General features: G+C 23.9%; 1 protein-coding gene across 2 annotated transcripts; it reads left to right on the forward strand.

The window, feature by feature from the left end:
* The first annotated feature begins 203 nt into the window (after nucleotides 1-203).
* LOC145849638 (uncharacterized) lies at nucleotides 204-10,172 on the forward strand. 2 transcript variants are annotated; one of them, XM_082954635.1, is made up of 7 exons: nucleotides 204-4,136; nucleotides 4,426-4,448; nucleotides 6,188-6,228; nucleotides 6,360-6,450; nucleotides 8,640-8,755; nucleotides 9,271-9,463; nucleotides 9,568-10,172. In XM_082954635.1, exons 1-7 carry the CDS (start codon nucleotides 236-238, stop codon nucleotides 9,865-9,867), a joined length of 4,665 nt encoding a protein of 1,554 aa, XP_082810761.1. In that variant the 5' UTR covers nucleotides 204-235; the 3' UTR covers nucleotides 9,868-10,172. The 2 variants fall into 2 exon arrangements, with proteins under 2 accessions (XP_082810761.1, XP_082810762.1); XM_082954636.1 differs by lacking the exons at nucleotides 4,426-4,448; nucleotides 6,188-6,228; nucleotides 6,360-6,450; ... (1 more) ...; nucleotides 9,271-9,463; nucleotides 9,568-10,172 and adding an exon at nucleotides 4,317-4,399.
* Nucleotides 10,173-16,940: the final 6,768 nt, after the last annotated feature.

Raw genomic sequence — 16,940 nt, forward strand, 5'->3', positions numbered from 1 at the left:
ATCTGATGATCAAAGTGGTATAATTTAACCTTTATGTTAATGAGTTTGTGTCACGACACATAACAGTCCAAAACTTAGGGTCTGTTAGACTTTTGCAAATGTTTTCTTTGACTTTACCAAAATATAGTAATAATTATCATGTTAATTTTAACATGACTCTTTTAAAATAAACACTTTATATTTTGTATTCTTTTGAAGCTCAGAAATTTTTAATAATGACTAATGTAGATTTATAATGTCAAACAATACAAAAGAAGAGGTATCCAAGGAAAAACCAACAAGTAGTTTATTTTCTAGGCTTGGAAGCAGTTTAGGAAATATACTGTTTTCATCATACACTACAGAAGTTGAGTCAAAGAGTGGTAATAAGGAAGGAGCTGAAAGTTATAATTGTGGGAATTCAATTGAAGAATCTGGCTCAAAGAATCAACATGTTGATCAAGGAAAATGTTCTGAAGATGAAATAGGTGTAAACAACAACAGCAATACTAGTATACCAAAAAATAATAAGATTCAAGCCCAGAACTCAATGTTAAACAATTCTTTTCAAGAGAATTTAGAGTGTGTTAAACAATTGGGTAAAATAGAAAATATTAAATCTAACTCATTAATGTCAAACAATAATAATATTGACAAAATTAACAAACCAGAAAATGATTTTTTAATGGCTTCTATGAGTAGTACAGGAAATAAAATACAAGAAAATGCAGTTCCAAAAAAAGGTTACAATTTACATATTTTTGATGATCCAAATTATAATCCTTTTAAAAATAAAAATACTGTTTCTAATAGTACAACACCAGTTAGTGATAAACAAAGTCTTGATGAAAATAAAAGCAATATTAACAGCAATCAAATTAATGAAGAACTTGAAATCAAAGAAAGTTTAGCAATGAAGTCTAACTCATTAGAAAAGAAGAATATTATGAAAAAGAAAGTATTGACAGGTACTGATAGTATTGAAAATTTTACAGATAAAGTTATTGAAAATTCATTTGCTAAACTCTCAGATGTTTGTAAAAAAGATATGGTTGACCCTAGCAGTGATAATTTAATGATTTCTATTAGTAATTCTGGTGATGAAATAGAAGAAATATCAGTTCCAAAAAAAGGTTACAATTTAGATATGTTTGATGATCATAATTATAATCCATTTCAAACCAAAAATACTGTTTCTAATAGTCCAACACCAATTAGTGATAAACAAAATCTTAATGAAAATGAAAGTAAAATTAGCAGGAGTCAAATTGATGAAGAACTTGAAAATAAGGGAAGTTTAGCAATTAAGTCTGTCTCATTAAAAAAGAAGCTTATGAAAAAGGGAGTATTGGCAGGAACTGATATTAATGAAAATGTCACAGATAAAGTTATTAAAAATTCACTTGCTACAGTCTCAGATCAGAGTAAGAAAAACATGGTTGACCCTAGCAGTGATAAATTAATGGTTTCTGTGGGTAATTCAGGTGATGAAATAGAAGAAATACCAGTTTCAAAAAAAGTTTACAATCTAGATATTTTAGATGATCCAAATTATAATCCATTTCAAACCAAAAATACTGTTTCTAATAGTCCAACACCAATTATTAATAAACAAAGTCTTGATGAAAATAAAAGCAATATTAACAGCAGTCAAATTAATGAAGAACTTGAAAATAAAGAAAGTTTAGCAATGAAGTCTAACACATTAGAAGAGGAAAAGATTATGAAAAAGAAAGTATTGACAGGTACTGATGTTCTTAAAAATGTTACAGATGAAATTTTTGAAAATTCACTTGCTACAGTCTCAAATGTGAGTAAGAAAAACATGGTTGACTCTAGCAGTGATAATTTAATGATTTCTGTGGGTAATTCAGGTGATGAAATAGAAGAAATACCAGTTTCAAAAAAAGTTTACAATCTAGATATTTTAGATGATCCAAATTATAATCCATTTCAAACAAAAAATACTGTTTCTAATAGTCCAACACCAATTAGTGATAAACAAAGTCTTGATGAAAATAAAAGCAGTATTAACAGCATTCAAATTAATGAAGAACTTAAAAGCAAAGTAAGTTTTGCAATTAAGTCTAACTCATTAAAAAATAAGAAGCTTATGAAAAAGAAAGTATTGACTGGTACTGATATTATTGAAAATGTTACAGATGAAGTTATTGAAAATTCTCTTGCTAAAGTCTTAGATGTTAGTAAGAAAGACATGGTTGACCCTAGCAGTGATAATTTAATGGTTTCTATTAGTAATTCAGGTGACGAAATTCAAGAAATATTAGTTCCAAAAAAAGGTTACAATTTAGATATGTTTGATGATCCTAATTATAATCCATTTCAAACCAAAAATACTGTTTCTAATAGTCCAACAGCAACTTCTGATAAACAAAGTTTTCATTTAAATAACAGCAATATTAGTAGCAGTCAAACTAATGAAGAACTTGAAAACAAAGAAAGTTTAGCGATTGAGTCTAGGTCAATAAAAAGTAAGAAGCTTATGAAAAAGAAAGTATTGACTGGTACTGATATTATTGAAAATGTTACAGATGAAGTTATTGAAAATTCTCTTGCTAAAGTCTTAAATGTTAGTAAGAAAGACATGGTTGACCCTAGCAGTGATAATTTAATGGTTTCTATTAGTAATTCTGGTGATGAATTAGAAGAAATACCAGTTCCAAAAAAAGGTTACAATCTAGATTTTTTAGATGATCCAAATTATAATCCATTTCAAACCAAAAATACTGTTTCTAATAGTCCAACACCAAATAGTGATAAACAAAGTCTTGATGAAAATAAAAGCAGTATTAACAGCATTCAAATTAATGAAGAACTTAAAAGCAAAGTAAGTTTTGCAATTAAGTCTAACTCATTAAAAAATAAGAAGCTTATGAAAAAGAAAGTATTGACTGGTACTGATTTTATTGAAAATGTTACAGATGAAGTTATTGAAAATTCTCTTGCTAAAGTCTTAGATGTTAGTAAGAAAGACATGGTTGACCCTAGCAGTGATAATTTAATGGTTTCTATTAGTAATTCAGGTGACGAAATTCAAGAAATATCAGTTTCAAAAAAAGGTTACAATTTAGATATGTTTGATGATCCTAATTATAATCCATTTCAAACCAAAAATACTGTTTCTAATAGTCCAACAGCAACTTCTGATAAACAAAGTTTTCATTTAAATAACAGCAATATTAGTAGCAGTCAAACTAATGAAGAACTTAAAAACAAGGAAAGTTTACGAGTTAAAGCAAACTCGTTAAAAAATAAGAGGTTTATGAAAAAGAAAGTATTGACAGATACTGATATTATTGAAAATGTTACAGGAGAACTTATTAAAAATTCACTTGCTAAAGTCTTAGATGTTAGTAAGGAAGACATGGTTGACTCTAGCAGTGACAAATTAATGGTTTCTTTGAGTAATTCAGGTGATGAAATTCAAGAAATATCAGTTCCAAAAAAAGTTTACAATCTAGATATTTTAGATGATCCAAATTATAATCCATTTCAAACCAAAAATACTGTTTCTAATAGTCCTACACCAATTAGTGATAAACCAAGTCTTGATGAAAATAAAAGTAATAATAGTAGCAGTCAAATTAGTAAAGAATTTGAAAACAATAAAAAAATAGCAAGCGAATCAAAAACATTAAAAAAGAAGAAACTTATGAGAAAGAAGAAAGTATTTGCAGGAACTGACTGTATTAAAAATGCTACAGATGAAGCTATTGAAAATTCACTTGCTAAAGTCTTAAATGTTAGTAAGAAAGACATGGTTGACCCTAGCAGTGATAATTTAATGGTTTCTATTAGTAATTCTGGTGATGAATTAGAAGAAATACCAGTTCCAAAAAAAGGTTACAATTTAGATATTTTTGATGATCCTAATTATAATCCATTTCAAACAAAAAATACTGTTTCTAATAGTCCAACACCAATTTCTGATAAACAAAGTTGTTGTGAAGATTTTTGTAAGCTAACTAACAGTGAAGCTAGTCAAGAGTTTTCTAATAAAAATGTAAGACATAATCTAGAGACAGATACAGAGCCTGTGAATTTTGAAAAAGGAATAATTGAAGATAATGTTCATTTTGGTTCAAAAAATATTAAAAAGCCATTACCTAAAAAGTCAAACAATGGCAACTTAAAAGGTAAATAATTTAATATTTAACTTTTAATAGGTGATCACTAAATTGATTAGTTCATTATGTTAGAAGTAATAGTTTACTCTATTTCATAAGTAGTACATTTTATAGTTGTTACTAAATATTTAAGAAATTTTACTATATTTGGTTAACATGCTCTGAGCTTTTATAATCTTCCCAAAACAGTACTGCTTTTAGTGGAATTATAAAGATGGAAAATCCTTGTTTTTCAAAATTTAGTTCTAAAATTGTTTATAAATATTGTAACTAAATTATTATGCAAATATTTTTACAGATGAACCAACCCTTGGCGTAGAGGTAAGATATTTTTTGTATATTTTTAATTAGCCTAACAATGTGAAAATTAACTCTCATCTTTAAAATTCATAATTTGTTGAAGTTGACACCAGTGATCTACCGGATCAGAACATATTTTTAAGTTGAGATCTGTTCGGTATTGGATCTAGTTAAGGGCATAGGGGAGGGGAGTAAATCTTTTTTCACAGTTTGAACTTATTTTATAGAGTTTTAACTAAGTTACAAGATGGTTTTTACAGATTTTAAAAGTTCAAAATAATTTTTGAGATATAGTTGGAGGCAACAATAAGTTCCTTATGCGAGGCGCAAACTAAAACTGCAAAAAAAGACTTTTTCACTAAAAGTCTATCTTCTCATACGTTTTTTGAGATTTTGAGATAAATACCTCAAAATTTCAGGAAATGTTTCTTGCAATATTTAAAAAAAATTGTTGGAAGGAATTTATTAAAAAAAAAGATAATAAAAAAAAACTTTTTGACATAAATTTTTTATTTAAAAAAAATTTTACAGACAAAATTTTCTCAATATTGCAAGGAACATTTCTTGAAAGTTTGAGGTATTTATCTCAAAAAACGTAGGAGAAGTTGGATTTTTAGTGATTTATAGTTATTTTCTGTTTTAGATTGCGCCTCCTTTAAGGAACCTATTGTTACCTCCGACTTTGACCTGCTATATCTCAAAAATAATTCTTAACTTTTAAAATCTGTGAAAAACATCTTGTAGCTTAGTTAAAAATCTATAAAATAAGATCAAATTGTGAAAAAAGTGATTTTTCAGAATTTTAATGAAAAAGTCTTTTTTTTGGCGTTTTTGGTTTGCTCCTACCATATGGAATCTATTGAGGTCACCGACTTTGGTAGCTTAAACCAAAAAAAATAATTTGAATTTTTTTAAGCGAATAAAAATTTCTGATAGCTCAGATAAAACTCTATAAAATAAGATCAACTTGTAAAAATCAAGGTGGACCCCCATATGCCCTCCTCAACTGAAATATATTTTGAAATCACTGAGTTATTGATTTTTATTGATGTTTTTTTGTGCTTAAATTTTAAATTTTATTTGTAATTAAAAAATTTTCATATATATTTTTTTAATAGTTAAAAGTACACTTATTATAAACTTAAAATGTACTTAGTTTATATTGTCCATTACACAACTATTTTGATACATTCTTTAAAAGTAAAATAACTGTTTATAAGTAATATTTTGATGCTATAAAATTCACAAAAACAATAATGAAAAATCTAAAGATAAATTTTTAACTGCATTTTATTACATACATTTTCTATAATTAGTTAAATAAAACCATTTTAATTGATTGATTAGTTGTAATTTTTCTTCCTCCTTATTATGAATCACTAATATCTGTTCTATACTGTTTTAATTTTGTTTTACTCATTTAAACTATGTAAACTGTATCTAATTTTCTATAACATAGTTTATTGAAATAAAATTATAAGTCAGAATATGTATATCTTATTTAAGCTACAGCATAATAATAGGCAATTAACAATAAAACAAAGTTATTTAGATTGAATATTAGTACTATTATTTAAAAAGTTTAGAATTATCTGTATTACTTAAATCAGTAGTGTAAACTCAACTACTAAGTACATCAGTATAAACCCCAGTGTCATATATGTAACATATAATTTTTAAGTATCCATGTTTTTTAATAATTTCTATTAAGTTAATTATAAAGAATATAATTTGTTTAAGTTTGAAAAATTAAATTTTAGGTGGGCCAAAACAAATCAAATGAAGAATTTGTAACTAAAAGGTTGGTAATTTTTTGGAACTAAAATATGTACTTTAAACATATTTTTTAATTTAATTTCTTTAAATTAAGTTTTAAACGTTTTATGTGGTGAAAATGTAAAATGTGTTGAATGTTTAAAACTTGATAAACAGAAATACAAAAGTGGGTTTTAATGAAGTTAAATCAAATAAAACCAAATTCACTTCAAATTTACTTAAAAATCCTGAAGATTTCAGCAAACAGGTAAAATATTTTTTTTAATACTTTGCTAACAGAACAGTCTGAAAAGAAGAGTTAAATAGCAATAGTGAAGAATAAAACTATAATTATTCTGACTAATTTTGTTTTTCTAATATTTTTTTAACAATAACTACTTTTTTTTGTCTTATAAAAATAGTATATAATTTAAAATTATATACTATTTTTTGCTGGTGTGAAAAGCAGTTACAGAAATAATAGTTAGACATAACACTAAAAGCCTTATATATATATATATATATATATAGAAAATCTTAGAAAATGTGACAAACCATACAGGTTAAAGTTCCCAGTTTGCTTATATTTATAGGAAGGGGTTTATAATCGTTTTTTAAATAGATTATTATTTAGTTTTAGTATTTTTTTATTTTACATAATAAGTTAAAGACATATTAAATCTGGCATTGGCAATCTTTTATACGACAAGAGTTTTCAAACAATAAATTTATTAACTTCAAGATTTATATATTTAAATTAAATTATGATTATATTTAAATTATATTTAAATGATTAAAAATATTTATCACAACAAACTAATACTGTCTAAAGGAAATTAAATTATTAAAATTTTAGATACAATGGTTTTGCAAAAGCAAATCGAAAAAGGCAAAATTTATGAAATTTATAAGATGCTTAATATTTTATATCATTAAATACTTTTGTTAATTATTTTTTTAAAAAGACTTTAGTTAAAAATAAACCCATCTAAGATAGTGTTTAAAAACAAATCATATTTACTTTATGTAAATTAAGTTTTAAAAAAGTATAATGAAATTAGCTAACAAAACAGTAATCCTCAATGATCTTTATTGAAAATTTTTCACAAAACTGCTAATTTTTTACATTCTTATTCAGATCATTGTTTACAAATACATCTCGTTGATTAGTTTTAAGATTTTATAATTAACAAAATAAATTAAGTAAAACACTTTTTTGCTAGTTTTGTGTAATCAAGTGCAAAGTGTTTTACACTTGATGAAAAAAAAAAGTATACTTAGTTATATATATTAGAGTGAACTGTTTTCTTTTACGTTTTTAAAAAATTGTTATTAGACATTAAAACAACCTATGTGCACACTTTGAGAAAAAGTCTATTAAAGTCTTCAAAAAAAGTTTCACTCAAGTCGTAAGCAACATATTCAGTTATTTTTACAGCTAGTATATAGAATATTAAATGTGGGTAAAAAGAAGATTTTTATTTTTAAATCTGATAAATGTTTAAATTTTGTTTATGCATTAGTTCAGTTCAATATATATTTGAAAAAAAAAATAATCAATTGATTTGATTTATAATTGTTTTAATGTACTTGAAATTAAAAATCAGGCTATTGTAGCACTTTAAGTTTCATTTATGTTTGTTGATAACAAAACCTTTTGAAAACCTATTTTAGAACAAGTAGCAAAGTTTTTCGAATAAATTATTATAAGAACTTGTAAAACAACTTTTTCAAAGCATTCTAGTTTTGAACTTTTACCTTTAAACCTATAACTGTTGCAACCATTTTATATTCCTTTAAATAAGTTTTATGTAATTAATGATGTTTTAACAAAAACATATTCTAAATTAGTTGTATTCTTATTTAAAATAAAAAACTTAGAAACAAGATTATTTCTACTTGAGTTTATAACAAAAAACTGTATTGCTTAACTTTTATCAGTTTAATATGAATGTATTAGAACTTTTTTACGGAGATATTTACAATGTAATTACATTGAATCGTTTATTTAAAACAATCCGACGAAACAAATGAGTTTGGCAATTGGGACATTCCACAATTCTTATTTTGAATACTTATAAGTGTTATTGATGAAAATATAAGCCTGTTTGTGTTTATAAAATGTTTGATAACAATAAAAAAAAATCTAAAAAAATGTTACACTTTTTTTTTAGTTGTAAGCGCAAACATTTACTAAAAGTAAGCAAAGTCTCCTTTTAATTACTTAAGTCTAATACGCTATACAAGTAGTTATGCTAAATCGCTTAAAACTAGATTTTAATGTCAATCATTTTTTACCTGTTCTTTACATTAAATAATTATAAATGTTTTGTTTAACTAAAACAAAGTTAAAGTGTTTTTTATGATATACAAAATTTAAAATTAGTCTAAAGGTATTCGTATGTCATATGAAAATGTTTCAAAAAAAGCTAATCAAAAATTCTGTTTACTTTGTAGAAATTATCAGCTTTTAAAAATTTTACTAAAACGCCTGAATACAAAAAGTCTTCTTCAAAGTCTGACTTACTTATGGAAAGAAAAAAAAGACTGATGAATTCTATTAGAGTTGCGCAGTAAGTTTTAAGTTTTTAAACTTCTTTTTTTTACACTTAGTTTTTATTTTAATTTGTAATACATTTTTTACTTTAATTATGGTATTAAAATATTTTCTTTATATTTTGAAATGCTCTTAATGTTTTACTATACTGTTGGTAATCATTGTAGTCTAAACTCAAACTTTGAAAAAATTACTGTGATAAAAAGTCTTGTTTTGTTTATAAGTAGTTTAACAATAGGGTTTTATTGTTTTCAAAACAATATAACAATTTAGCAACTATCTTATTGAAATGAAAATATTTAAAAATTGTTCATTTGAGTTAAGCTTAAAATTACCTAACTTTGAAGAAAAATAAATAAATTAAAAACTAATTAGTTATTGAAATGTTTCCATACAATAGTTAAGTATTAGATATATTTTTTTAGTTCATCTAAAGCATGGCTAGTACGATAAACCTATTATTTTAATTCTTAAATTTCAATGTTACATTCATAAAATTAAATTAGAAAATTTTTAAATAACTCACATTAGGCAAGCCAAGCTTCAGAGTAATCGAACAATAAGTGATTTAGAATCTCTTCTGATAAAAAAAGAGGAACAAATTGATCACATTACTGCTGATTACAAAATTAAATTGGATGATTTTCATCATGTAAGATCGCAAGTCTACACAATTTCGTGCCGTACAGCAAATATCGATAAAACTATTCAACATGTTATTGAAGTTTGTTTTTTACAAATACTTTTTTCTTAAACATTTACTCAAACTATTAACTATTTAAGTTTTGTGGAATTTTCTGTTGGAAGTAATATTTTTTCTTTAATAAGGAAAATTGCAATTATCAAGAAATCCTGGCAAGCAGGAAAAGCGAATATTTGAAAAAATGCGGGATTCTTGCTGAACAGCTTCGTCTCGGCAAGTCGGTAATTAGGTCGCTGCACGAGGCCCAACAAGCAGAGAAGAGCATTCTGGCCGATCAGTTTAAGTTTTTAGACACACGGCTCAATTCTCATCAGCTTCAAATTCAGCAATTACATGATTCACTTGATGGGAAGTCCCAGCAATGCAAAGAAATGGGTATTTTATGCGAAGATTTGTTCCAGCAAGTTGAACCAGTAGATATGTAATTTGATGTGAATCTGTTTTTTTTTTGGTGTTTTTTTTTTGCGTGCATCTTGCCTTTTTAAAAAATTATAATATGAACTAAATCAATGTTTTCTGCAATATTTTAAAATTATGTCTTATAGTTATGTATACATTTACTTTTTACAGACTGCTTTAGTTTTTAATGTGCTGTATTTCTTGATCAGTATTTAATTTTAAATCACTTAAACATTATAAAAAGATCTAGTTAGAAGTGATTATAATCTAAAGGTTTTTATGCTTCAGTAATTTTAAACAGAAACATAATTAGTTGTAAATAATATATACTTTGATGTATAAAAACAGTTTAATTTTTTAAACTATCTTAAGATTGTATTTAGGTTAGATAAATATTTCAATTTAGAGTAAAAATATACTTCTTGAAATAAATTTAAATTTTTATTGCTTATCAGTATGATTGACTTATACTTTCAAATCGATTTGGTTTAAGTAATATAACTTTTGCATTAAATTAGTAGTTTAATTTTTAGCTATATTAAGATTTTCAGGGTGGCCATTTATCCTGAAATCGTGGAGAAACCTGGAATTTGAAATTTTTCGTTAAAAACCTAGAAATTTGAACAATTGTTATACGTTAAATAGTTAAGTTTGTACGTGATAAAAAGTAACTGTAAAATAACTATAAATTTTATATTACAGACATTTTTTATCAAATACAATTTTCATTATTCTGTGTACATTTAAATATAGCACATTATAACATATCATTTATAAAAATTAAAGTATAAGTTACATGCTAATCAAAACACCTTAGTTTTAAAGAAATCGAATTTTCGTTCATTAATGTGCATTACTTTTGTACAAAATAGAAAACATTCGCATTTAGTTAATTTTTTTAACATTTATTTTATAAATAACATACTGAATCTAATTACATTTTAAAATAGTTTTTAGTTCACCAGTTGCTGTTAAAAGAAGAAAATTAATATCTAAATTAAGAAAAAACATTGCAAGAAAGCCAATCTTTCTTTTTCACATTTCTAAGCATAAGCAGTAAATTTTTTAATGGATTTTAAACGTTTTCCTGTGACAAAAAATAAAAATATCAATTACATATTTTTACTATAAAAAAAAATCGACTTTAAAAAGGTATTTTGCGGCGGTCCATATTTACATTGTCGTGGGCAGCAGATTTTTCTATAGCGGTTCAAATTTAATTCAAAATAAAAATATGCTCGCGGCCACAAATTGCCGACCTCTGATCTACAACAACAGTCTTTGTGTAACTGTATGTTTTTATTAGTCGTTTAGAATTATTTTAAGCATACCTTATTTTCAAATAAATAGTGAAACATATTGTAATGAAAAAACAATCTTTGTAGTTATAAAATGTTAAGCTTAATTTTTCTTAAGCTTCTTATTATATAAAAAGCTATAAAAGCCTTTTACAAGAAACTAGCCAATTTTCCCAGAAAAAGGTGTTTGCCAGCCGCAATTATTAAAAAAGTAATTTAGCAATCAACGAACAAAATTAATTTAGATCAGGAGTATAATAAAATCAGCAATAATATCAATTTTAAGTTTCATTAAAGAAAACTATGTTGCTAAAATGTTTTATTCTTTGACTGAACAATGAAAACTAAACTTTTATAAGTGTCAATTTTCCAATTTGTACAAAAGTATATTTAATTAGATATAAATCAGTTACCATTATAAAGAATTGTTCCGATACTAAAAAACTAATATGTGCTTGATTAAATTTTACTAGAAATAAAAACCTTTTACAAGTAACAGGCTAATTTTCTACTGCCAGCGAGCCGTAATTATTTAAAATTATCAATCAACAAAGAAATGTTAATGTTACCAAATGTTAATCAACAAATAAAACCTATGTTAAACTTAAACACGATAAAACTAGTAACAGTAACAATTTTACTATCAAAACTTTAATTAAAAGAATTATGCTTCACATCAATTTAATTAATCTTAAATTTTTGTAGGAAAAATAAAAAATACAATTTTAATTTGAGTTCCTTTTTTATTAAAATTTTTGAATTCTTCAAAAATGAATTTAATGTGAGTTCTTTTTGCATTGAAATTTTTAACTTGTACAACGATAAATTAATTCAAATTCGATAACGGATTTGATTCAGGAGGGAATTTATTCGGGTGGGAATTAAGCGAGTGGAAAATGATTCGGGTGAAATTTGATCAGGTGGGAATTGATTTGGGTGGGAAATGGAATAATAAATGTATTATTTCTCCTCTAGTAGTTGAACTCTCTTTGTTTTATAAAAATCTAAACATATGTTAAACGGACTATAATTTAAATATTTCAAAACTAAAACTTATTTGATTTATATCTGTAGCTCGCACAAATGTTTCTTTAATTAGTATATAAACTTCTACGATATTTTTATATAAGCATACAGTTAATTTTTAGACTTAAAGTTCGTTAAACAATGAAAGATAAAACTTAAAAAAACAATTAAGTTTAAAGTGTTAAATTGCTATAAATATAAATGAAGTATAAAGCTTTTAATGCGTGCTATTTAACTTTAACAAAGTAAAAACCTTTAAAAAATAAATTAATAACAATAATATGTTTTAACTTTCTCTTAACATTTGGAAAGTAATAAATAACATCACTAGTAGACGAAAGAAAGACAGCCATTTTCCACATAAACTAGATGTGAATCAAAAATCTTATATAAAACCGTTAGACATAGTAAACAAACTTAACATTCATTTTTCTAGCATTGTAAAGAAAACATCAACACAAAAAGGTAACCCACTAGGTTTTACTGACAATCTCAGAAATATTAGTAATATTTTTGTTTGATGCTACAGCGATTGAAGGAATTAATATTATCAAGAGTTTAGATCCTAACAAAACCAGTGGTCAGGATAGTATTTCTGTAAAGATCCTTAAGAAAGTAAACAATCTTATATCCCCAATACTAAGCAAATTTATTGACCAAGCTTTTTATAAAAGTCTTTATCCAAGTAGCCTAAAAATTGCAAAAGTGGTACCAATTTTTAAATCAGGATTAAAAACATTACCAGGAAAGACCCATTTCACTTCTATCTAATTTAGATATGATAATAAAAAATTTGATCTATAATCGACTATACAGTTTTTTTTTTCTAAAAATAAAGTTATAAATAATTCTCAGTTTGGCTTTCGACAGAATCATTTCACCACTTTAGCTTTGTCTGAATTTGTTGAAGGGGCTCTGTTTAATTTTGACAAAGGAAACGCAGTTTGTGCAGTCTTTTTGGATTTAAGTAAAGCATTTGTAAGTGTAGATGTAAATATCTAATTAAGGAAGTTCTAGATGGAAAGAAACAGTTCGTTAGCTTTGGAGAATATGAGTCAACATGAGGAAACCTATTTTATGTGAGCGAAAAAAATTTGATAATACAGTTTTTTAATTTTTATAATACTTTAAAAGTCTGTTATTGTAATTATACTTATGTATAGTTTCACTATAGGTTAATTATAATTTAAGCAAGTTTAAATGATTTTGAATATTATTGACTGTTTTTATCTTTTGTTACTCTCTTGATTACTTTATGATTACATACTCTGTTACTATATAAGTTTGTAAAATCTTGTCTGTTTTAACCTTTGTACTCTACTGATGAGAACTTATCCAAATATATTTAGTTTACTGAATTGTATGTTTTGTGAATCTTATTGTATAATTAATGCTCAGTAATGTTTTAATGATTGTTTTTAAATTAGAAAAAAAAAAGTGTATCATAATAATCAAATCAATGTAAACTAATTTTAATTATTAAGAAAATATTGATAGATGTCAGTCATGATAAGGAAACAGAAGAATTTTATAATTAAGACAGTAGCTTTTCCAGGGGCGTGTTTTGACTGGTTTCCTGTGAACCCCCTGAAAATAAAAAAATATTCTTCGAATATCACTAAAAACGTTGTTTATTGACTTTGTTTTGGTTATTTGATAAACTTTGAATAATGAATGTTGAATGTTGAATTCCCATTACAAATTGTTACTTAGTGTAAATAACTTTTGATTAAGTGTTGTTTTTGAACTAGTAAGTACAATTTTACTTTAAAATGTCCAATATAATCACTAAAGTTTTATTTTACTTAGTTTATTGTATGTAATAATGTTGTGTAGAGCTTTTGTGTTATGTTCTTATATAATAATATTGTGTTTGTACTGAAACATTTATTTTATTTGTTTATGTGTCAACCAACTGGGTTTAAACCTTGAAAAATACAATTCAGAGAGTTTTCAAAATTATCTTTAGACAACTACACCACCTGGCAATTTATTCTTCTATCATTTAATAGTATTTTAATATTTTTATTTAAGTTGCTTTATTTTTGTATATCTGTTGGCCACAAAATTGATTCTTGATTTTTTGAAATTTTCAACTCAAAGAGATTTCAAAACCATCATTAGAATCCATGTGTATCATTTAACTTACCAACATAAACGAAACTTGATCAACTTTAGTGCTTCCTTTATGACTTATACTTCATTATTTTTATAAAACTTACAACGTTTTATAAAAATAATGAAGTAAAAATTTCTTAGTGAAATTTCAATTTTTATAGATTAAATTACTTAAAAAACTTTTTTTTTTATAAATCGATATATAAATGTAAAGAGTTAAAATTTTAAAGAAGAATTTGTAAACACTCCATCTATACTAACATTTAATTCAAAATTGAAATTCTCTTTATAAAAATTTATTCTAGTTTTAATTATTTTATAATATTGTTTCCTGATAAAAAAGTTAATTTTTTATATAGTAAGTTAGTTATATCTGAAGTACTTTTGTTTTAAATAAAATATTTGAATTTCGATATACAATTTGTAAGTTCATAACTTTTTTCTTGTTTTTCTAGTTTTGACTTATCTAAGTTTAATACAGTATAATAAATAAAAAAATATAATATTTTTCTATTACTACTATATGTTTATTTTATTCTAAGCAGAAAAAAAGCATTTTAAGCACAGACTTTTTGGCTAAATATTGCGTACTTAACTGGCAGTGCATACCTAAGAAATGCATACTTAAAACGCAAATTAAGAACAAAGAAAAACTGTGAACCCGCTTTTAAAAAAGTCTAGACACGCCCCTGCAGTGATTTTAAATCTTTTAAATGCTCCGTTTGTTCAGATGGAAGAGCTTTTAAAACAAAACAAGAGTTAAGAAAACACATGGTTTATCGTTATGAACTCAAATTTTTTTGTAGTTATCGTGATCATAAAAGTTATACGAAATGGCATAAAACTCACACGAAAAAACACATGTAGGAAAATAAGTTCTGAATTACGAAAAGATGTTTTTAAAATCATGAGCCTAGTTACTAGTACATATAAAACTTATTTGACTTTATGCATATCTATTTGCATATGAAGAATTTGTTCACAAATTTGTATCTTTTAAACATTTTTAAATAAAAAGTATAACTAGTTTAACAATATTGTATGATTAATTAGTATTTTTCAATTTTAAACAGTTTCATAAAAGTTTTTTGTGCATTTAAGTTGACAGATATTACTATTTAATAGTTATTAAGAATAATAATTACTGGTATGTAGTACAAAATTGTAAGATCAACTCATTTCATATGAAAATTTTGCATATGCAGTTGACATGCTTTAAAACTCCCAATTTTATCCTAGTTTTTCTTTTTAATATATTTTAAACTTGTAAATGTTGTATTAAATAATCATTTCTACTTCTTTTTATTATTATTATTAATATTCTTATTATTATTATTGTTATTATTATTGTTATTATTATTATTATTATTATTATTATTATTATTATTATTATTATTATTATTATTATTATTATTATTATTATTATTATTATTATTATTATTATTATTATTATTATTATTATTATTGTTATTGTTATTGTTATTGTTATTGTTATTGTTATTGTTATTGTTATTATTATTATTATTATTATTATTTTTATTATTATTATTATTATTATTATTATTATTATTATTATTATTATTATTATTATTATTATTGTTATTGTTATTGTTATTGTTATTGTTATTGTTATTGTTATTGTTATTGTTATTGTTATTGTTATTGTTATTGTTATTATTATTATTATTATTATTATTATTATTATTATTATTCTTATTATTATTATTATTATTATTATTATTATTATTATTATTATTATAAATATTATTATTATTATTATTATTATTATTATTATTATTATTATTATTATTATTATTATTATTATTATTATTATTATAAATATTATTATTATTATTATTATTATTATTATTATAAATATTATTATTATTGTTATTATTATTATTATTATTATTATTATTATTATTATTATTATTATTATTATTATTATTATTATTATTATTATTATTATTATTATTATTAATATTATTATTATTATTATTATTATTATTATTATTATTATTATTATTATTATTATTATTATTATTATTATTATTATTATTATTATTATTATTATTTCATTTAAACTCCAATAATGCTTAAAATAGAAATAGTAAAAAACAGCTGTTAATACCAGTTTATTAGGGTAATATAATATTTTATAACTACAATAATTTTAAGTTTTTCGTGCATTTTCCTTTTTTTAGATATTATTCTAATTTCATATATCTTAAGTACTTCTTTAACTAAAATGGTTTAATTTTTTAATTATTAGACGCTGATAAAACTTTCACTTCTTTACTTTTATGAAATGTAAATATGTTCAGTGTTGCATTATTAATGTATAAAACGTTTTTCTGTACTACTTTCAACAAAATGAAGCCTGTTAAACAAAACATGCTTGTAAATCAGGGGTCGGCAGGCAGTTGGTGCTCGTGGGCCAAATTTCAAGTTTTAAAATCTTCGCAGGCCGCAGTTTTAGTGAAATTTAAATAATTTAATGATTTTAACTTTAGTCACAGCAAAAGAAAGTTTTACTTTTATTCAGTATATTTTTTTATAGATTTCTAGCTGTACATAGAATGCCTAATTACATTTTACTTATTTATCGGACTTAAATTTACGCTGACTAATAAAGTCTTAATAGTCTTTATAAACTA

Source organism: Thalia democratica, chromosome 2 (genome assembly GCF_965202585.1).
Source record: "Thalia democratica chromosome 2, ktThaDemo2.hap1.1, whole genome shotgun sequence".
In the NCBI taxonomy this organism is placed as follows: Eukaryota; Metazoa; Chordata; class Thaliacea; order Salpida; family Salpidae; genus Thalia; species Thalia democratica.